This window comes from Benincasa hispida, chromosome 11, assembly GCF_009727055.1.
Source record: "Benincasa hispida cultivar B227 chromosome 11, ASM972705v1, whole genome shotgun sequence".
Lineage (NCBI taxonomy): Eukaryota > Viridiplantae > Streptophyta > Magnoliopsida > Cucurbitales > Cucurbitaceae > Benincasa > Benincasa hispida.
Genome location: NC_052359.1, coordinates 53800117 through 53823449, shown reverse-complemented (window position 1 = coordinate 53823449; position 23333 = coordinate 53800117). Strand labels below are relative to the sequence as shown.

At 33.6% G+C, this 23333-nt stretch overlaps 3 protein-coding genes and 1 non-coding gene across 5 annotated transcripts; 2 read left to right on the top strand and 2 right to left on the bottom strand.

Moving 5' to 3' along the window:
* The first annotated feature begins 12876 nt into the window (after positions 1–12876).
* TRNAY-GUA lies at positions 12877–12970 on the top strand. Its single transcript has 2 exons — positions 12877–12913; positions 12935–12970. It is a non-coding gene; the product is annotated as a tRNA-Tyr (tRNA).
* A 131-nt stretch (positions 12971–13101) lies between these two features.
* On the top strand, positions 13102–16107 carry LOC120091902 (E3 ubiquitin-protein ligase HAKAI homolog). Of its 2 annotated transcripts, none has more exons than XM_039050059.1 (4): positions 13102–13209; positions 13467–13805; positions 14106–14164; positions 14784–16107. In XM_039050059.1, the coding sequence occupies exons 2-4, from the start codon at positions 13548–13550 to the stop codon at positions 15940–15942; spliced, it is 1476 nt and encodes a 491-aa protein (XP_038905987.1). In that variant the 5' UTR covers positions 13102–13209; positions 13467–13547; the 3' UTR covers positions 15943–16107. The 2 variants fall into 2 exon arrangements, with proteins under 2 accessions (XP_038905987.1, XP_038905988.1); XM_039050060.1 differs by having other exon boundaries at positions 13136–13209; positions 13472–13805.
* An 872-nt stretch (positions 16108–16979) lies between these two features.
* On the bottom strand, positions 16980–19296 carry LOC120090977 (reticulon-like protein B12). The gene is made up of 4 exons (XM_039048718.1): positions 18942–19296; positions 18457–18637; positions 17590–17801; positions 16980–17479 (listed from the first exon to the last, which is right to left on the bottom strand). Exons 1-4 carry the CDS (start codon positions 19006–19008, stop codon positions 17310–17312), a joined length of 630 nt encoding a protein of 209 aa, XP_038904646.1. The 5' UTR covers positions 19009–19296; the 3' UTR covers positions 16980–17309.
* A 582-nt stretch (positions 19297–19878) lies between these two features.
* Positions 19879–23027, bottom strand: LOC120090976 (ataxin-3 homolog). The gene is made up of 2 exons (XM_039048717.1): positions 22654–23027; positions 19879–21249 (listed from the first exon to the last, which is right to left on the bottom strand). Exons 1-2 carry the CDS (start codon positions 22891–22893, stop codon positions 20209–20211), a joined length of 1281 nt encoding a protein of 426 aa, XP_038904645.1. The 5' UTR covers positions 22894–23027; the 3' UTR covers positions 19879–20208.
* Positions 23028–23333: the final 306 nt, after the last annotated feature.

The following is a 23333-nucleotide window of genomic DNA, read 5'->3' as shown; positions in this document are numbered from 1 at the left end:
ATATTCCAACATGGTGCGGTGGAGCTGATCACTGAAAATGGAAGACGTACATTTAAGGTTAATGGACAGCGAGTTAAGGCATATTGCGGAGATGATTTCCAGCCAGAAAAGACCTCCATGAAGCTGAAAAACCCGGAATACCCTTTGTTTGATTTTTGAACTCTCATTCCTTCGTCACTTTAATCATCATTTATCTAGCTGGATTTTACTCATTATTACTTCTCTAAAAAAATATAAATAAATAAATAAATAACATGTTGTTTTGTTTAAAATCATTTGACCCTTTCACTGTTTGTTTACAACGATTAAGGCACAGGATTGCGGAGATGTTACATGAAACAGCAAATTACCTCACTCCATCACCGCAATCCAAAGAAGAGAGATCGCTGCAAAAATGGATGCGTCAATACACAATGTGGGCGGCAGCGCAAATTTGGGGGTGTATTCTTCCTTATCTTTATTTCAAATTTTGCGCTATCACATCGCATGTTAGTTTTTAAAAGTTTTATCATCGCATCCTCTTTGATTACCACAATCATTTGACATGGATAAATTTAGTGAGTTGCCGCATGCTGTTTCTTTGCCAAGTATGATTTCAATGTTGAAAAACATGCTTCTATTTCTTTCGTATATACTAGAGTCAACTTAATCTTAAGATAGTCACCTCATAAAATGTTTCTAGAAGTTAGGGGTTTGCTAGCTTTCTTTCAAACTTTCTTTACGAAGCTTTCTAAGAACATCGCATGCCTTATCTCAGTCTTTTGGCAATGAGGACATTGCCATAATTTGGGGGTGAGGTATTTATTTTCGACCTTGCTATCCAAAAAAAAAAAATTAAGTTTTTTTTAGAATAAAAACTTCACTGTCAACGCAATGGGAAACCCATATTGATAAGAGTTAAGTTTTGAAAGGCACTTACCCGTAGTTGGATGTCTACATGACACACGTGGGGGCAAGCCAAAACGAAAGTAAGTCATCAAGATCAACACATAAATAAATGACTGCAACTCTACTGCCAAGTAGGTATGAGTTTAGTCTGAGAAAGAGCGCATTGCTCGTAGTTGGATGTCTGCATGACACACATGGGGGCAAACTAAAACAAAGGCAAGTCACTTGGATCAGAGCAAGGTCAGAAAAAAAATAATAATGTCAAGAAATATGCAAGGATAAAATCATTTGACACCCCGGTTGAAATTTTTCTTTTTGAAATAAATCATGCGATGTTCCGGAAGTTAGTAAAGTCCTTTTGAAGGTTAAGCTTGCAGTACCTAGGTCTTAGAAATATTTTAAGAATAGACTTGAATAAGACTTAAGGAAGTTTTGGTATATAGGATTTGAATGAAGTATCCTTGAGAAATCTAGGAAAAGAACATTGTGGTCGATTTGCTAAAAGAAATCTTTAGCTTATGCTTGAGGACAAGCATTGTTTAAATTTGGGTGTGACATTGTTAAGCCCCAGAATCAATCCTTAAGAAAGCAATTTATCTACTTACTCCGACATTGGGGAAGGAGTGAATTGCTACTTGTGTAGCTGTGTTCCCAGCTTCCCAATCAGACGAATCCTTAAAATGGTAGGCTTGTTGAGTCGACGATCTAGCCACTCTCATTCATACAAATCAAAGGATCACCTTCATAGGCAGGAGTTCACAACTCACTCAGGATTCAAGTCATGTTACCTATGGTCATCCTGGTGAAATGTAAGTCTTTATTATGAACAGTTTTATATAATGAAACTAGTCATTTCGTGATCTGGTCTTATACAAACTTCTTTGTATAAGATATCCTCGCTCATATGTCTCTACATGAATGATCGGGTTCAGATTATTTGTAGCATTTTACAACAATTGTAACATCTATAAAGCTGGTCATACTCATAGTGTCACAAGGATAATGTATCCAGTCTTATCCATCTACTACAGATCATTTAGGTTATCACTTAAACATGATTCACCTGTATGTCTCTACATACATGTTTAAGCTACATGTGGGTAATGTACAAATAATTTATTTATTTAATAATATATGAGATGTTTTATTCGACATTTAGTAGTATTAACCCACAAACCAATAAACTAACATCTAAAGTTATCTTATGTAGCTTAAACATGTATGTAGAGATATACAAGTGGATCATGTTTAAGTGATAACCTGAATGGTCTGTAGTAGATGGATAAGGTTGGGTACCTTATCTTGGTGACACTATGAATACGACCCATTTTGTAGATGTTACAATTGTTGTAAAGTGCCACAAATGATATGATCCTAATTGTTATTTATTAAATTTAATTGATTGATTTTTTTAAAATTAATTTGTGAACTCCACTTGTATGTCTCTATATGAACAATTTGGATCAAATCATTTGTAACACTTACAAAGTGGGCCTTATCCATAATGTTACCCGAATAATACACCTAACCTTTTAGGTTATTCCTTGGACACTATCTACTTCTATGTCAACCACACATACTGTTCAAGTTACATTAAATAGTCTTAGCCTGGATGTTAGCTTATTGGATTTGAGTATGCATGAAAATAAATAACACTTTATTTATTAGAAGACAAATAACATTTTATTTATTCAATCATTTGTATACAATTTATAGATTATGAGACTTAGTACATAAATCTCAACAGGATGAACATGGATTCCATCTCTCAATATCAACATATATAACTCAACTGGTGTAACATCCCGAGCTGTAGGAAGTTTTAAGTTAGTTATCGCAAATTATTGAGTTTTAGTTTCCCTAATATTTGAGATTTGGAATCAAATTGTCATAGTTGAAGAAGTTTTATTGGTTGATGTAGATTCTTTGAATAGAGTTTAAATTAATTGGAAGGGATAATTGAATTATTTGGATAATAAATTTTGAGTTTTTGTGAAATTTGAAAGGGAAAAGGGGAAATTGTGGTTTTAAAATTTTACCCCTTTAATTTTAGAATTTGGATCCAAAATTTAAGTAAAGAATTAGGAGAAGATAATTGGTTTATTTGGAGTTTATTAAATCAAATATTTAAAAAGAATTATAAATTTGGATTTAAATTAATTTGGAAAGTTGGAATTTAATTTTTAGATTTAGGATTTTTGGAAAGTAGTGATTTAAAGTTGGTGGATTTATTTTGAGGTTTATTTAGTTAATTGGAGAAGAGGTGAAAGACTTGAGTTTGATGTGATATATTTATTAAGGAAATGAAAAAGAATATATATATGTAGGATTTGGAATTTAAGAGAAGGAAAGGGAAGAATATATTTTAGATATATATATTATTTATATATTTGTGTGGTGGAGATTTAAAAAAGGAAAAAATAAAAAGATTTAGAATTTTTTATTAAGTTTATAAAAGAACTGAAATTTGAAAAGATAATATGAGATATACAAAACTAGGTTTTATTTTCTTTTATTTAGAAACTCATGCAGACACCCAATCACCCAATTCTTTCTCTCTAAACCCTCGTAAGCAAAGTCCCCATCCCAGTTTTTCTCCATTTCACGCAACTCCACATCACCTTTCTAAGCCGCACGTCCACCGTCTTGGGGTCTTACTACTTGTCTCCAATTGCCATCCACAACGGCTCTCTCTCTCCCCCCTTGCAACCACATCTATCGTTGGTCTTTAACCAAACACACCTAGCCGTCCAACGCTACCCAAAGTCGCCACGTTAGTTTCTTCTTCATGTCCTCCGTTCGGTCATTGCTCAAGTGTCGTCCACTTTTGCCATCACGGATCTATCGATTTGGGTAAGATTTCTATTGTTTGGGTTGTTTTCGGTTGATTCTTGAATGCCCATTTACTTTTGACATCAATCGGTTGATGCCCATTGTGTTTCAACTTTGGATTCAAGTTTTTAAAGGTAGGGAGGTGTTGTTCGGTAAAGTTGGAGTTTGTTTTAGCGAGTTTTGGAAAGTTTTATGCTTTGATGACCCTCTTATGGATTAGTTTTGGTTGTTTAGAAATTTTGGTAGTCTTTTGGAAGTGATTTTTCTTTTTCTTTTTTTCTTTTTTTACAAAGCTACATATGGATAATTTATTTGAGACATTGATAGTGAAGTATGTGTATGATTCAGGCTTTAATTATGTAAGCCTCGTTTCAAATTATGATTAGGGGGGTTGGTTCAAGAATTTCATTCAAGATGAAGAAGAGTTTGGTTTGCTAATTATTTGGGCTTAAAATTGGAGGTTTGAAAGGTGAATTCGAATTGAACCATATCTTAGGTAAGATTATCTGAAAATATTTTATATATTTGGGTGTTTGGAATTTGGCCTTAGTATTAATTTTAAAGCTTGGTTATGTTTGGGCTTGATTAAGGATTCAAGAATTTCACAAACATTCAATTGCTTTTTGGTTCGACCTAATATCAAAGTAAGTAATCTTACTACTGGAACCACCTTTGTGCCGGATGATAAATTTAAGATTTATTTTGAGGATTTTAAGACTGTTTACGAGGATAATTTTGATTGTTCTGAGATTGAATGGACTGTTTAGAAAAGATATATGAGCTTGTGATAATATGTCTGAAGCATGTTAATGTATGATGATTTAGAATTTGATGAGACATATTAAAAGAATGATTGAGCATGATCCTAAATTATGAGTTAAACGACACTACTACTGGAATGTCTTAAAGATAGGCAAAAGTTGGAGCATTTGTTGATCATATTTATGTGGTTTATTATGAAAGTATGTATGCTATATGATGTATTATGAAATTCCGAACGTGTGATTGTTTACATGATTTAGTGCATGAGAGTGATGTGCTACAATTGATCCATTTAAAACTAGATTAAATATCTATGTTGAGGTTAATTAACACGAGGTTGATGAGGAAATTTTAGAGGACTCAAGATTAAATGAATGTTATATGTAATATGAAGTTAGATGCAATCTCCATTCCTTTCTAGACTATGTGACTGCATGAAAGTGATGCATGACCGAGGGCGATAGTACATGAAAGAGATGTACTAGGGCTGGTATGTATGAAAGTGATACGCACCTAAAGGGTGCTGGGATGTACGTAGAGGCGCACACTCAGTGGGTTATGTGTATAGAAAGAGGTGTATACATAACCATGTGTACGAAAGGGATATGCATCCCTACATTCAAAGAGAGGATCTGGGGTATACGAAAGAGGTACACACTCAGTGGGTTATGTGTATACGAAAGAGGTGTATATATAACCATGTGTACAAAAGAGGTACACACTCAATGGGTTATGTGTATACGAAAGAGGTATATACATAACCATGTGAACGAAAGAGGTACACATTAAGTGGGTTATTTGTATACGAAAGAGGTGTATACATAACCATGTTTACGAAAGAGGTATGCATCCCTACATTCATAGAGAGGATCTGGGGTGTACGAAAGAGGTATATACTCAGTGGGTTATGTGTATACGAAAGAGGTGTATACATAACCATGTGTACGAAAGAGATACACACTNGTATACGAAAGAGGTGTATACATAACCATGTGTACGAAAGAGATACACACTCAATGGGTTATGTGTATACGAAAGAGGTGTATACATAACCATGTATACGAAAGAGATACACACTTAGTGGGTTATGTGTATATGAAAGAGGTGTATACGTAACCATGTGTACGAAAGAGGTACACATTAAGTGGGTTATGTGTATACGAAAGAGGTGTATGTATAACCACGTGTACGTAAGAGGTACACATTCAGTGGATTATGTGTATACGAAAGAGGTGTATGCATAACCATGTATACGAAAGAGGTACATGTCCTTACAATCATGGAGAGGACCTGGGGTGTACGTAAGAGGTGCACTCTAGGGAAAGGGAAAAAAAAGAGTGAGCCATGTAAGGGAAATCTTCAAGTCTCACAAGGAAAGAGTCTCAGTTCATGTTGCATTTATTAGACATAAATACTTAGCCTGACCCCGGTAGTGGGGTTACTTACTGAGTATTTTATACTCACCCTTTCTCATGTTTATGTTTCATGTAAGAGTAGGACGTGTCGACGAATGACAAGCGGAATCCGTGATCGAGCCACTGGGACCAGATTTATGCTTTCACTCAAGATGTTTAGATTTCTTTTATGTTTTTTCACTTTCAATCTTCATGTTTGAAACTTACTGATTAGTATTCGTTTCCAAACTTTTACAATTTTATAGACTTATTAAATTCTAAATATGATTTATAGGTACCCTGTTATTTGACTTTTATTTAGTTTTAATGAAAATATTTTATTTGATTTTATTTATTTAGCATTTATTTCGCTATGAAAATGTGTCATTTTAAATTCTATGCATGCATGTGTATAGTAACGGTCTAACTCGTGTCCTATGGAGTCAGGTCGTTACAACTGGCATGTAATTGTACTATTAATTTAAAAGTCTAACGTTTAGTCTCCTACTTTACATATTATCAAAATATATATTAAAAATAAAGATTTTATCTCAACTAATTGGTAATAAGATGAGTAATCTACCTATCTCATGAAGATCGTAGGTATGCTCATCTTTTTGAGATTCTCAACGAGAGTAGTGTTTCCTAATTGATATCTCGTTTGTTTTTCTAATATGACTAGTTATTTATATAATCTAACGTGAATCAAACGTAACAAAAGTTTAAAAGAGAGAGGGAATAAATAAATAAATAATCTCAAGACGATGTCATTATAATGGTATTGCGTGGATTTTTAATTTTTTAATTTTTCACTTCATGTACCTTGTTTAATTAGTCAAATCCAAATTATACAATTTTTAGTTGGAAAATGTGAGGAAAAGGGTTTTGTGTTATGTGAGAAAATTTCTAGTAATACAATCGTATTAAAGATTTTTCATAATAATTCCATTCATTACTTGACAATAGCAGCATTTAAAAATTATATTAAATTCAAGAAATAAATAAATAATAAATTAATAAATTATTTAATGATGTATAGGAATGAGTTGGTATTATGATAGTACTAGATTTTTTTTCTATGCATAAGTGAAGTGAAAAAATTATGAAATTTGACTTGGAAAGGTAATTTTAAGAATACGTGGGAAGAATTATTCATTATTGGCATTTATGAATAAGGGTGTTCAAATAATTCGACAATCCAAACAACCCGGATTACCCAACTCAAAATGTAAAAGTTGGGTTGGGTTAGTTTTGTTCTTGGGTTGGGTTGGGTTGAGTTGCAAACTTTATTTGGGTCTTGTCAATTCAACTAACCTAAATTTTCGGGTTGGTCCAAAAAACACCTCAACCCAATTCATGTACACCCCTATTTATGAATGTCATTTTTTAGTAAAGATCTTGTTTTGTACCTAAAAGAAAAACAAGAAGTTAATATTTACCGTGATGACATATGTTAGTGTTGTGAAATTTGTACAACTATATAAATGTTTCAAATGGTTAAGATAACTCTATTTTTAATAAGACTGAAATTTTAAATAAACAAATTTATTCAATATAAGTATGACTTAATTAATATAGTGATTGTACTATCAATTTCAAAATTAAATATTCGAGTCCCTACCACATAATATTGTAAAAAAAGTGTTTTATGAGTATCACGTCATTATTATTTTTAAAAAATTAAAAAAAAAACATTTAGCAAATATATACATATAATGAAAGAAGTCAACATTTATAGTGAATAAAATAGAAGAAAATGAACCATACTAACTATAAATGATAAATCAAACATCACACAGAAATAATATTTAAATGCTTTATATAGGTTGATATAGTATAGAAATATTTTGCGAAGAAGTTTATGTCACAATTGCATTTAGTTTAGGATCAATATTATCATATTTTATATAAACAGAAGATAGTGTGACAAGCTACTTTAAATTTTGAAAACTACGAGTTGTGATAATGGGTTCATACCGAATCAAGATTTTTATATTTGTCGAGTCCTAAAGTCTAAACTACGAAATCGAGAATTAAAAGATTATTTAAAAAAAAAATAAACAAAAAGGAAAAAGAAGGATTTCTTTAAAATTTTAAAATTAGAGATCGTCATGGGAATTAATGGTGTCACGTCACTTGAAATTCAGGCCTCGCAGTGGGCACGCGACCCTGACTTTGTCAACATTAAATATTACTAAGCTAACCACAAAATGGTAATTGCACAAACAAAATTGACTAATTTATTTATATATATTTATTTTCTTTCTAGGTTCCGCGCACGCGGTTCTCTCTCTTCTTCGTCCTAAATATATTATAATAATATAATTTTAATTTCTTGAGTACAATAAACTTATTCATATTTCACATTATAAAACTCATGCCAATTATTGTTAGAGCTAAGTTAATTTGACAATTATATTTTTTTTATACTCTCAAATAGTGGTGTTAAAAAACTCGATCAATCCAACTTAATCGATTTAAATTGGGTCGGATTTAAATAAATGAAAAGTTTATGGATTATGTTGGTTTATAGGTTCATCTAAAATAACTAAATCCAATCTGAACTTCTTATTAATTTTTAAAAGTATTTCTTTTACTTATGATAGAGTTATATATGCATATATTTATTTTTAATTTATTTCATTTTATTATTTTTTTTGGATAATTTATTCTCCAATGAACTTGTAAAAATAATTTTTAGCACTTTAAAAAGGAAAAAAATTATAATATGAATTGAAGTTGAGTTGTTAAATCTTAATATATTAACATTTTATTTATTATTAGAATAAAAATTTAAATAAATGATTCAAGTAATCGGAACCAACTCAACCCAATATTTCATGGTTGGATTAGGTTGGGTTGATTATTTAATAAAAGTTATTTGGATTGAAGAAATTTACCATTCGAACAATTGGGTCGGGTCTACAAACTACTTCAATTGGGTTGGGTCTAAGAACTACTTCAACGCACCCAACCCAATCCACGAACACCCCTACTCTCAAATAATTAAATTTAGTCTCCATATCTTAAATAATATTAAGAAAACAAACAAATTTTACTTTATACTTATCAAACCATATCGTTTTTTTCGTTCAACAATATGTGGGATGGAAGAGGGGCGAATCAGTTAGGTTGTCCGATCTAACTGGACCATAAGCCCCTCCCGTCTTCTTTGGATAGATGTTAAAGAAGAGAACATAAAGCAATTGGGCTGCTTGGCCCAATTGGCTCGCCTCTCATAAGTTGAGACCGAAGCCAACTTGCCCTGTTTTTTGAGGTTTACTCTTGGTAGCTCCTTTTTAGCACTCTATGTGCCCGATCCAAGTCTTGAGAGTCCAATTACTAAAAAATAACGAAAATCTAAGTCATTTTCAAAAGAATGAAGGAAACCATGAGTTTAGCCTCGCTATATATATATATATATATATGTACGTACAGCGCCTGATAGTTCCATATTAGGTAAGTTCATCTTTTTTAAAAAAAAAAAAAACTTACTCCGATCCTTGTGTTGAAAACTAGCACCAATTTATCATTCTAATTGTTTTGCAAGTGACCTCTTTTTCAAAATACAAATTCAGTCATCGGTGATATCTAGGTTGATGAATTTTCTTGGCCAGGTTTTGCCATCAACTAAAGTTGGCAAGGGAGATGTGGGGGGCGGGGATACCGTTCTCGTTTCCGTCCCATCCCCGGACGGAAACCTGAATAAAATTTTCGGTTTGACCTCATCCTCCAGTCAAATCGGGGATTCCCGATCCGCGATCCCGCGAGGTTTTTTTTTTTTTTTTGCCAATCCTACCATCAACGTTGGGTCATTTTGGGTATTTCATTTTGGATAATATTTTATCCGTTGAAAAGTGAAAAGAAGTAAACTAAGAATCTCTGCTTGCTATTACTTTTTTTTTGGACAGTAGCAACAGAATTGAGTACAAAACAAGAAAGTATATTAAAAAGTATTGAGTATAAATAACACGCATGAGTTTATAAGGATTATTCCTTAATAATTAACAGTTATTAATAACATTTCTTTATATACCTATTTGAATTATAAAATTGCGGAAGGAAGTTGAAAGTTATTACTTTTCCACACAACCGACTCTATTGAAAAAGAAACGACTAAATTACTCAAAATGTCATTAAATTTTGAGGTTATTATTCCAAAAACATTTATACGATTCTCCTTTAAAATAAAAATCAAATATTTTCGTCAAAATTACTTTTAAATAAATGACAAATAAGTTAAATATCGATAGTTTATTTGACAATCATTTTTCACATAATATTGATGGTTCATTTTTCAACTCGAATTATCGATATTAGTGATATTTTTTATTTGTTATTGTTCAAAATCAACTATGTATGTTTCAAAATAAAAATAAAAATCAAGTATGCCAAATTTTATTTACAATTTAGCAATCACTCGGTTAAATTTTCATCACTTTTTTTTAATTATATATTTATTTGAAGCTATTTGATCATCACTTTTAAAAGTCTAAAATAAGATGGAACTTTTTATCAAATGGAAGTATAACTAAAAATAACCTTATAAATACGAGATAAAAGCTTAGAAACATTTTAAGAAATTTAGTCAAAAGGAAAATAATGTGGTTTATTATATTCTCTTTCCCAAAATTGTAAACTGGTGACAGGTGTGCTTGTTGAAGCATGCATTAAATTTTTAACATAGCAAAGTGATGCTAGTCTTTCTAATTAAACAACAAGCTTATTGAATTTGTTAACCATATTAAAAAAAAAGGTTAATATTTAGAATGAAACATATAATTACAAACTTTCCTTATAATCAAACATTAACTTTATTTTTAGTATAAATGGAGTGGAAGATTTGAATCATAGATTTCTTAGGACCTAAACTCTTTATTAAACATTAATTCTCAAGAACTTTTAAATCATTAAGGTATTTCCAAACTTATAGATTAAAAATAATAATAATTATGTCTGATATTAAATTAAAGATATGAGTCCATAAACTAATCAAATAACCTATGATACAATAAAAAAAAAAAAATCAATTAATTTTAAATTATCGGATCGAAATGAAGAATTGAATATAGAAAATCTTGGGGGGTTTAGAGTTTCTTTTAACTTTTGACATTTTAGGAATGTAAAGTTTTATGGTAGTTGAAATTTGAAAAGATTTAGAAAAACTTTGTCAGTTATTTTTTTTTTTCTTCGTTCTTTTGACAAATTTCTTAAAAATGACACGTTGCTTGACATTTTTTTCTATAAAAAAAAATAATAAAAGTGGCAGGTGGTAAGAAATGTAATATTTTATTCTAGTGCATAAGATGAATATTGGATGGGGAAAGGAAAAGAAAGAAAAGTATTGGGTGCCTGGGTGGCATAATTCAAAGATTGACTAAAGAAATTTGGTAGGCAAAAAGAAGCTTCATTGGGGTTTCTCCTAAACATGAATTATTATGGGATGGAAATTTAACTTAAAAGTTAGTGCCCATCAAATACCTTTCTTGGTCAGCGCACTTGGTTACTCTTTTCACAAACATATAACTCCAAATATCTTTTTTTATCAATAAATAAATAAGTAAATAAAAATGTCCTATGTGCGGTTGGTTACTCTTTCACAAATATATGAGATCTCTCGACATTAGTCCATTTTGGAGTGGTCTTCGATTTTTAACTCCATTATTATCGAGTAACAAAAATGATAGATAAAAACCCTTGTGTCTCATACCACTTTAATGATGGGATGTTTTAAGCGTCTTTCTAAATATTAATATATATATATATATTTAAAAATATTTACACTTAAATCATTAAAAAAAATTCAAAAGCACGAAGTTTTTTTACTATAAAATCTAAATATTTTTTAGAAATTTATATTTATAAGAATTTTCTGTGTTTTGATTGCTTTCCATCAGAACACTCGAGTTAAAAGTATTTTCTAATGTTTTATTTAAAAATCTGTAAAAAGAAAAAAAAAAAATCATATATAGAATTTAGTTTAAGCTTAACATGATAACTATTTAGTTTTTTTTTTCTTTAATCTTTTAATAACTATTTAGTTTTTAGCTTTAACAATTAAGTTTACAGATATTATTTCTATCGATAAGTTTTTATGTTTTATTATCTATTTTCTACTCAAGTTTTTAAAACACAAAGTTAATTTTGAAAACATAAAAAATGTATTTTCAAAAAGTAACTTTTGTTTTAAAATTTTGTTTAAGTATCTTAGTGTTTCTTCAATAAAGGTAAAACCAACAATAGAGAAATGAGAGGAAGCAACCGTAAATAGAAAACAAAAAAAGTGAAGCGATTACGAAATGAAGCCTCAAATACCATATTAATATGTGGAGGAGAGGATAACGGAAAATCTACTTTAAATTGTTTTCAAAATCAAATTATTTTTAGGGTTATTTTCAAGTATAGAAACATGAACCTAAATATAACAAAATTTCACTGTCTGTATACGATAGATCGCGATAAACTATTATCTGTATCTATTTGTGTCATGATAGACATAGATAGTAGTAGTCTATGGCAATTTATCGCAGATAGACTGTGATATTTTGTTATTATTTATAAATATTTTCAGCATTTTTTTCATTTAAAAAATATATATATATATTTTTTTTTTGTTGACAATTGGTGTTCATAAGCTTATCATTATTATTTTTTAAAAAACTAATACTACTTTCATGTTTATTATTTTCTAATTTTTTTTTACCAATTTGATTGTAACTATTTTTTTATGCCAATTCCATCATCATTATTATTATTTTGATTATATGCCAATTCCGTTATAGTGATTAAAAAGTGAATTCATCACCCCATTTATTGAACTATAAAAGGCAAACTATTTTTCATCCTTAAAATGAAAATTTTCAATTTTATTTAATAATTACCAATGATATATCCATACTCATCAATTCTTATTTTGAAATGATATTCACAATAATAAGTTATGTGGAAAAAAATTATAAATAGAAAAAATAATTAAAAATGTCTCATCGTAATCAACAAACCGACCTTAGCTCAGTTGGTAGAGCGGAGGACTGTAGTTGGTTAAAAGCCGTCAGGTAATCCTTAGGTCGCTGGTTCGAATCCGGCAGGTCGGATTTTTTTTTTCCTTTATTTTTTTGTTTGTTTGGTTGGTTTTCCATATTCTCACTATTCGGCCCACAGGCCCAACAAACAAACTACCTGAGCCGACATGTCGTGTAAAAGTTTGGTGGCGCTAGAAAGTTGAGCGACGTGTCGTTCTATTCACTGATAAATTGGAATCCGACAAGCCCTTCTTAAATGGAAGAAGCGAAAGACGAAACGGGAACTGAATCCGATAGTTTCTGCTTCGCCGGTAAGTTCCTTTCTGTAATGTCGAATTTTCAAGATTTCCAATGTATGAATGTCCATATCAATTAGGTTTTTATGGGAAAACTTTACTCTCGTTTCAATCTCAGAATTATTTCTCCCTATAGTGCGATGTTTCTGCAGTTCGTTTTCAATTTTCGTACTGCTTGTCTACATCCCTCGTTTGTTCACAAGTGTTTGTGTCCTTCTTTCGATATTTTATTTGAACAATTGACAAATTCTCATTACACTTTGCTTTTTAAGATTAGGTTTCTGGAGTCGGAGGCAACTAGGGTTATTCTCATTTGGGGAAGGAGTTGGAGGGGGATTTTTGAAGGAAGAAATATGCTTCAGATCCGGCTTAGCAAAGTTCCACAGGCCGAAGGTGGTGGTGGGGCAGTGAAACCCTTGCCGGCGGAGACTGTGACGGTCGCATGCCCTGACCACCTCGTTCTTGCCGATCTTCCTGTAGCAAAGGGCATTGGTGCCGCTACTGCTGCTTCCATTGTCAAGTCTGTCGGTCGCAGGTCTCGCCGTCAGCTTGGAGAACGAGTTCATTTTTGTGTCAGATGCGATTTTCCTATTGCAATTTATGGTCGCCTGGTATTTTTCTCTACGAACTTGTTATTTCTGCTAGCTGCTTTGTCTAGTTTTGGTCCATGGAAATCATTCATATATAAAAGACTGTTTTCAATTTTATCTTTATTTTGCCAAATCGGCTTGCATCACTTTTATTAAATCTATTGGTACTGGTTACTACTTACTGTCAATTTGTACAAATATAATGGAGCTAGGTCAATTTGTTGTGGTTACTTTATTCATATCTGCAATGTCCTTGGCCTCTTGAATGGAGACCTTTGACATGCTTCTTAAGGGCTCATTAGTGGGTTTCCTTTCTTGCAGAGTCCTTGTGAGCATGCTTTCTGTCTTGATTGTGCAAGGAGCGATTCTTTATGCTACCTGTAAGTAAAAAGGCTTTCAAGGTCTTAACGAGACCAGTAAAATGTTCTTTCGTGTTCAGAATGTCAAAACTGATTGCCTATATTTAGTACATTTTTTTCTTGTCTATTGCAAAAACTTTCCTTATCATGTTCTTCAAGTACCAGTTGTTTTCTTTGCTGATTAGTTAGTATCCTGCACAGTTTTCTAATGAAAGCAGGATTCAGCTTTTCCTTTTATTTCTTACTAAGAGAAATAAGAATTTATGGAGCAAGAATTTGAAGCACCAAACTTAAGATCAGTCTATGATCAGCGCGCATGAATTTTTGAATCTCAAGAAAGAGCTTATATTTTTGGAAATCTTTGTAATGGGCATACTTGTTTCTGTTTGAATTAAAATTTGATCACGTAGAAATCCTATAATATATTCAAAGTCATCCTTATGGCATTTCAATGATAAAAACATAAATTCATATAAAAAAAATGATAAAAAACAAAGATGTTGTGACTGTGACAGATCAGCAATAGTTACATTGTAAAACATCAACTCTCATTTGATTGTAATTTTTACCGAAATTGATTTTTGTGTACTACATTATAATGTTATGAAGATGACGTTAGAAATTGATTTTTGTGACACAGTTGTGATGACCGTATCCAGAAGATTCAAACTATAAAATTGATGGAGGGAATCTTCATTTGTGCAGCCCCACACTGTCTCAAGTCTTTCCTTAAGAGGACTGAATTTGAATCTCATATACATGAGAGCCATGCTGACCTTCTTAAGCCAAATGCGGACAAGGAAGATGGAAATGACATTGAGGCTAATAGTGCCAAACAATCTACAGCTTCTGAATCCACAGTCCGAGGTCCATTGAGACCACTCGTATCTCCGGGTTCCAATTCCCAGCCTCAAGAACGTGAAGAAAAGTTTCATCGTCAACAGTCTAGAGACCAACCAAGATCTGGCATGCAGCAAAAGCAAACGCCAAATTTTGGTCCGAACCAAAACAATACATCCGAGTCTCAACAAGACAGCGGTCATTCACAAGGCTTTGATCGACATGGCCCTCATGGCCGTTTCCCCCCACAAAATTTCGATGCACAGGGTGCTCCACATCAGGACTCCAGTCAGTTTTCAGAGAAACAGCAAGGAATTCTAGCTGATACTCCATATTCTCAGTATCCTCCTTTGCAATCAATTCCACCACCAAATTATGTGGTACCGGCTAACTCTAATCCAATATTGACGCCCCCTCTTCCATTTGGTTATCCCCCTTTTCCAATTGAAGGAGCACAACAATATTACAATACACCCTATGAAGTGTCACGGCAAGACACTGCAGCAGAGACCGGATCCGAGCAAGGGTCACTGCTAGGCTTTCCACCAGGTGCAGCAGGAGGAATGAATTTCTCAGCAACGTATCCGCAGCCTTGGAATACTGGGCAAGGCGGCATTCCTTATGAGCATGCTGGTGGAGGTCAAGGAATGCCTGATGCTTTTGCTAATACGCCTGATTCTCAAGGAAAACATGGATTTTATCAAGGAGATTATAGACGCAGCCCTGGACGTATGCCTGTGAATTCTTCTGTAGGTAATGCGATGGACATAAGGGATGGTAAAGGTATATTGGCACCGCAACCTCTAATACAATTACCTCCGCCTCCACCGCCCCCGCCGTACATGTCCCATAACAAGCGGGTTAAGTTTTATTCAGGAGATATGGATCATGATGGGCAAAGCCTTGGATGGCAGAATGACAGCCATAGCCGAGATAGCTTTGGAAGTGGCCAAGACTGATTTTTTACACAGCATTATTTGTTTCCTTTGCCAATAGTTCCAATCATTGTTTATCAAAATTTGCATCAGCTTGAGAATGTCCGTGTATTTGAACTTGATGCTCAATGGTAAAAGTTTTGCCTTGGAGGCCTTTCCAGTATAAACAGGGTCATTTGATTGGTTCAAGATTAATATTATATGTAATAGGGACAGTAGATAAAGAAAATTTTAACCGAAATTTCAAGATTTTCATGAAATTGTAGGCAGGGGAAATTCGTTTTTTCTCATTTCGGTGAAAATTTCAGAAAATTTCATTTTATTTTTTAAGGAATTAGCTATGTAAGTTGTTTCAATTTTATCGACCTCAATGACATTCTCAATTGTGCTACTTTTTTTTTTTTTTTTTTTTTTTTTTTTTATTTTTAATTTTAAAGTTTCCAATTTTCTCGAATTTCAGTCCTATTTTCCATCCAAGACTAATTTGAAAATAAATAAAAAAAATCTTTTATCTATTTTTAATCTCATTCAAATTTCTTCTAAGTTTGGTTTCTTTTACCATAAAAAAATTTTCATTTTCACATCATTTCATTTTAAATATTTTTAAACTTTATATCATTTTGTAATTATTATTTTTATTTATTTTTAAAAATATTTCTCTTACGACACTTACATAGATGTTCATAATATAAATCAAAATATTGTCTTTATAGAAATGATGATTAAAAACGATTAATTATAATCTAATTAAGTCACTATCAAAATTTATGAGTTAATTATAACAATTTTCATCAATCCGAATACATCAATAGAAGAGTATCATCATTGAAGCAGTTCTGAAAAATTAGTAAAAGCGTCCTATTGTTACACAATTTGAGTATCATGATTGAAGCAGTTCTGAAAAAGTAGTAAAAGCATCCTATTGTTTATCAATTTCGACGTTGCTTGTTAAATAAGATTTATAGGAAATTGTTGCAATCATTATTGGACATTAAAAAATTTGGAAATACAATTGTATTTACCATCATCATTCACAATCACAATGAAACAACTAGAGTATATGATGGTAAGCAAGCATCAATTATAGCTGCTGCTGTTAAGGCTGCATATATAAAATATATTATCAACTTAGGTGTAAACCCCCAATCACCCGAATGGGGAAGGAAAAAAACAAAGAAAATTCAAAATTCGTAATATGCCGTTTCTAAATACATTTCTCTAGCAAGAAATTAGAGAAAATGAAAACAAAGTTATGAACAAAATACAATCATCTCTCACGCTTCTGTCACTGATGAGGTGATAGCCATTAGCCAAAGAAAGCCATAAACACATCCAAAATGAAATAAGAAAAAGCGAGAGAGGAAGCCATGAAGAACTCGAGAGGATCCTGATCAGCTCAGTTTTTCTTTCTCCAAAATCCATTGTTGGTATGTTAGAACTCGCTTCTCATCCAATTTCACATAAAACTGATGCAATTTTCTGTACATCAATATGACATGTCTATCTACATAATCTTCATACTTCTCATACAATGCGGGGATTGTAAGCACGAGTAAAAGGCCTGTCATTGAGAGAAAAAATGTTCATGAAATCGATCGATCATCGTCCATTTTTTATCTCCAAGGTTGAGCATTACACAAAGAATTGTGGAAACTGAAGATTGAAACTTACTGGTGTAACCCAAAGTGATAAGATCAGTCAAGCCACTGATAACTGAGATCAGCCACAAGCAAGCAGCTACTTTGAAGAACAATCTGGGGTCTTTTCCCATGGCTATATCTTGTGATACAGACAGCAAAGTATTCACACGGGAACGAATGAAAGATGCAGCTTCGTTTACCATATCTTCTGAGAGATGCAACTCAGGAAGAGGCGGCGCCGGTCTGTTCAAGAAGAAAGGTAGTAGATTCAGAAGTAACCTTAATCAACGTACTTAGAAGTTATGCTAGACTTGATTAGACTGAAAATAAGGAAGCTAGGAAATACATAGAAAAATTCAGAACGACAATATTCATTTCTGAAATGCATCAATGCTTTGCCAAAAACTACATGCTACATTCTGTAATGATAAATTTTAGAATGCTCGAAAACCAAATTGTTTCATCTCTAAGCTTATTAGGCTTAGAACATGTGAAGATTTAACTATATTTTTCAATATATAGTGTCTCGCTCAGGTTCATCATCTTTCACAAATGCATTTACAAATCTCATACATCTAAAACTACATACACTACCAAATGTTTGGGACTGAAAGCGCACATGGACATGAAATACTGATGGAACTCATGGAAGTAAAAATCCCAAAATGTTCATCAAATTGTAAAAGAAAGCAAGGACAAATATACGGATCAAGTAGTTGAAAAACTAGAGAACTTAATCATCAAGACTATTGTCAAATTCAATAAGGAAATGCCTCTTATCAATTAAAAATCTTGCATTCTCAAATTCATATATTAGTGTGTACCATTCTTCAATGATATTCAAATGGAAGAGATGGCTTATAGAAGGAAAGTCAAGAGGCAATCTCCAATTAGTTACCTATTGAGAATGGAAGCAGATTTGGCCCAGAGAAAGATAATGGTAACAAGAAGAAGTAGAACACTGGAAACTAAAGACAAAAGGGTATAACCACATCGCTCAAACACCAGCCAAGTCGCCAGCGTTATTAACAATATCCCCACAGTCAGATTCTTCCGCCTCCAAAGAATTACATCTGCAACTGAACAGATTAAGAACTAAGAGTTAAACCCAATCCTAAGTTATTTTATAGCAAAAGAAACTTATAGATCCAAGAACTCTAGCAGCAGCAGTGAAAAGCAGAATCCACAGCAAGAATATATTTGCATTAGCGATGCAGAAAAGAAGAAAATAGTTCATGGATTAAAATTTTTCCCAAACAAACAATCACTCTACGAAATTCAACAGCAAACCCAATAGAGAACCGAAATAGAGCAACCCAATTGAAATTGAAAGAGGATCCATCAAGAGGAAAAAAACCCAGGAATGAGAAGACGTTGACATACCAATACCGCCGCCAACAATTTCATGAAGTGTTCGCTGCCTACAGAATAAACGATCCGAAGAACCCATCAATCAAAATAAGTGAAAAGAGAGGATCTTGATTCCAGTTGAGCTTTCAAAATACCCTAAAGAAACAGAGAGCTCTAAAGCAGCCAGCCAACAGAAAAGAGAAAACAGGAGTCTGTGTTTAGCCTTTTTTGTTGTCCACTCTGTGTTGAGAGTCTTGAGGGCAGACTATTTGGAATGGTAAGAAATGAAATGGGGATTGGGCCAGCTTGACAGGTCAAAAGCGTCATGCCCCTCGTGGCTTTTTATTCTTCTTCTCCTTCATTTCCCCCATTGGAATTGGTATTGACATTCATTTCTTCTTCTTTTATTTTTTTTTCTTACTGGTTAGAGAGAGAGAGGAAGAGGATACTCTTTGTATTATCCTCTATTATTGCACATGGACATTAGCCTAAGAATTACCTTCATAAAACAGGCCACAAGTAATAAATTCTAGATTTGCATAAAAATTCATTAACCAAGAGCATCCATTCAGTTGAGTTGGAAGCCCATTTTTTTAATGCATTACAATGGTTTGAATTGTGAATTTATTGTATTTTAGTTGAGTGAGACTCAACCTACTAACCTAATAAAAAACAATTATAATTGAGTTGGTTGAAATTTATTTAAAATTATCCCAACCAACTCACAACTCAAAACACTTTTAATGAATTCATATCATCTGATAATAAGAGTGAGACTACGAAAAGATTTCTAGTACTAGCTATATTTATTGTTTGCCACAAAAGTAACTTCTATGAATTACGTGGAATCTACAAAACAAATGAATAAATTATTTGATAATGTATCAAATAATGAATAAAAGTAGTAAGTATTGTAGTAGTCGTACTAGAATTTTTTCAGTGGGACTACTTTCACTTCTAAACGTGATAATGGGGATACTTTGAGATCAATAAAATATTTTCGAAGACACAGATTCAACTCTGTAATCGAACATTTGTGACAATCCAGAGGGACCAAGCCGACGGCTTATTTTTTTAAACGTTTATACAGTATCAATCTGAAAATTGAAAAAGTGAAAATAGTTACACTGCACAGAACGATTGTAAAGCATGAATTCGACCTTCTACTAGCTAACCTCAACCTCAATAAGGATCCCGGTTCCCATTCTCCTGTAAATTCTCTTATTCTTGTCTATAAGCCAATCCTCTTCTCATCCGTCTTGAACCAAAAATCATATTCAAGGCAGAAAGCACTCTTTCCTCATGCAGTTCCCTCATCCGTACGACTAATTTTCTTTCGAGGGCTGGAAACGCCACATTCTGCATTATCTGCAGGTCCACTTTCACGGAAGGCAGCTTCTGCATTGCCTACAGATTCATTTCCAGACTCGTTTTGATGAACAGAAACTTCCGTGCAGACCGCAGGTTTGTTATTGGGGGTGGCAGTTTTGGTGGTGGAAACAGCATGTAAATCTTGAGGGGTTGCAGTAGCATCGGGGGAAAGTGGACGTACATCCTGGGAGGTGGAAGCTTTAGGGGAAACAAAAGGTACATTTTGGGGGGAGGAAGGTTTGTTGGAAACTACAGGTACATCTTGGAGGGTGGCAGCTTTGGGAAAGACTGCAGGAACATCTTGGAGGGTGGAAGCTTTTAGGGAAACTATGGGTGCATCTTCGGTCTTGGCAGTTTCAAGGGAAACAACAGGCACATTCTGGGGGGAGGCAGCTTGGGTGGAGGAAACTGCAGGTTCGTTTTGGGAGTTAGCAGCTCCTGCTGCCATGACTGCTGAAGAATCCAAAAGGCTAGCAGCTATTGCAGCCTTCAAGTCCTCATCCTCCATGTCTATTAGCATTTCTGTTTCTCCAGATGAAAGAAATGTATCATGCTGCTCTGTCCAGTTTACTCTTTGAGGAGGAGGGGGGGCTTGGGTAGAGTTGCACGATTTGGTTATCCTCTCAGCATCCTCAGGGGAAAGCCACTGACCATAACCGTTGGATGCTTCAGAGGATGAGATGGGAAAATCCTTAGGAAAGTTACCCCTAACAATAAAAATGCTCCAACCAAAGCCCTTTAGAGAGTCCAAGTAAGCTGAAAGGTAAAACTTAGAAAGATGCTGTGGGGCTGCATATAGACTATCGAAATTGTACCACTCCCCATTCACTTTCCTAATACAAAACCAATGGTCTTGCAAGTGACATATAAACGCATTCTCCAGTTCAGGATCAATCTGCGCAGGTTCAGCGACTGGTGAGTTAAGAGGAATGACTTGGAGATCCCATACCTCCAAAGCCTTTTGTAAGACCTGCAAGCAAATATATAATCGTTTAAACAAATAAGATCATCCTAACAAGTTCTACGTATTGCTTGCTTTATATACACACATAAGAGAAACTGGTCTATAAAAAATGAACTCCTTTTAAATCAACCCAAGAAAAAAGAAAAAAAAAAAAAAAAAGATACAATGTGCTCAATTTGAGTAACCAAAATAAGATATTTGAGTTTAATCGGTCTAATATTGCACAAAATCCATAAGCAATGTGCCTTGTCTGGTACAGTTTATGGGAACCAAAGATTTTTTTTAACATTAAGATAACAAAAATATTACAAGATTTGGAAAGAAGTCACAAGCCCCGAGTCCTTACTTTTGCCCACTTTCAGTCTTCTTTGAGTACTCACTACATCTTGGTCTAATCCCTCACTTCCCACTTCTTTCTTTATAGCCGCTTGCTGGTAACAAAACTTTCTAGCGATCTCTAACCATCTCATATGCTAACTAATTCAAGTTAAATTCAAGAATTAAGGCCTCCACCCATGAGTTATTTTTCTTTGTTATCTACTTTCTACAAATGTTTCCTTATGAAATATGTAAATAAAGAAATTGCAAGAAAATAAGCACAACTTCCAAAACAAAAAACCAAATAGTTATCCAAATGTAAATGGGACCACCTAAGAGATCAAAAGTATATCTCTTCTACAATAGCTATGCCCCAGATCCCTCCCCTCGAACGCACCAATGTGGTCAATTCTCATTCACAGTTAAAAGTTAAATATAATCATATTCTTTAAATTTTCTCATTTGATGCGAGCATACAGCAATAAACGTACATCACCTGAAGGAATCACAGCAAACTTGTACTATATTATCAAGTAAAGCCGTACAGTAATAGCAAGCATTGCCATTGCCACAAAGGTCATGCAATGCAATGTTATTCAAATTTTGCATCACTACTCTAATCAACAATGCTACCACAGGTAGATGACATAGTGACATAGGGGCGAATAGAAGCTCTGGGTTTTTGCAAGCAGTGAATAAAGATTGTCTTGAGAAATAGTCATAATTGGTACTGTTGTCAACGTGTGAATTCCCATATCATTACAACAAGTCATTGTATCAGTTATTTTAAATTCAAAATTGTGGAAATGGGTCATAATGACTGTCACTACTGCATATATAGTGGCTTACAACAGTTTGTCTATTTCTACTGTTAAAAGAATACAGAACTAGGACATCAAGATCGCAATTCAATTGATTTCCGTAAGAAATTCGATATATCCGTAAACCACTGTTCCTGAATGCAATTGGACAAGTCAATTCGCATGATAAATGGAATTCTAATTACATAAAGACTGTCCAGGGAGGAAGAAGGGATAATTAGAGTAAAGCGATGAAAGAAGTGGTTGAGTAGAAGAAGAAGGAGAAAGAAACCTGGATGCTAAAATCACCGTCCAGGGAGACATTGTGAGACTCCTCGGAGAGGAAATCACCGGTGGTGGAGCCAGAAAGCATCATCTGGCGCTCTTTGCGGTCAAGATCGGAAGCGAGAGCAGCCAAATCGAATTCGGAGAAGAAGGGACCTTGCAAGACGGTGTTGACGCAATGGACAGCGCAAAGCTTGGATTCTTGAACCTCGTGATACAACATGCCGCCATTGCAGGCTCCGTCCATAATCAACGAGAGGGTGTTGAATTGAAGGAAGGGGAGAAAACAAAACCCTAAATTAGAATAGAGATTGGAATGAAAATGAAGAATGAAGCAAAAGGGAAAGGGGAATGCGTGTAACTTTTTGAAGGAAATGCGGTAAGTAGCAAAGAAAGAAAGAGGTATTGAATCTTTTGCCCTTTTGTCAGTTTCTATGATGGATCGGAAGTTGAAATTCCGCACGTGTCCACAAACTGTTTCAAGCGTGTGCGCTTTTTTCTTCCTTTTATAAATAAATAGGTGTAGGATTGATACAGTAAATGTCCAATTTTCTCACCGGATGACCCGCACGTGTCCACAAACTGTTTAAAATGTATGCGCTTCCTTTTATAAATAAATAGGCGTAGGATTGATATGAGAGATGTCTAATTTTTCCATGGGGATGGGCCTCGCACGTGTCCACAAAC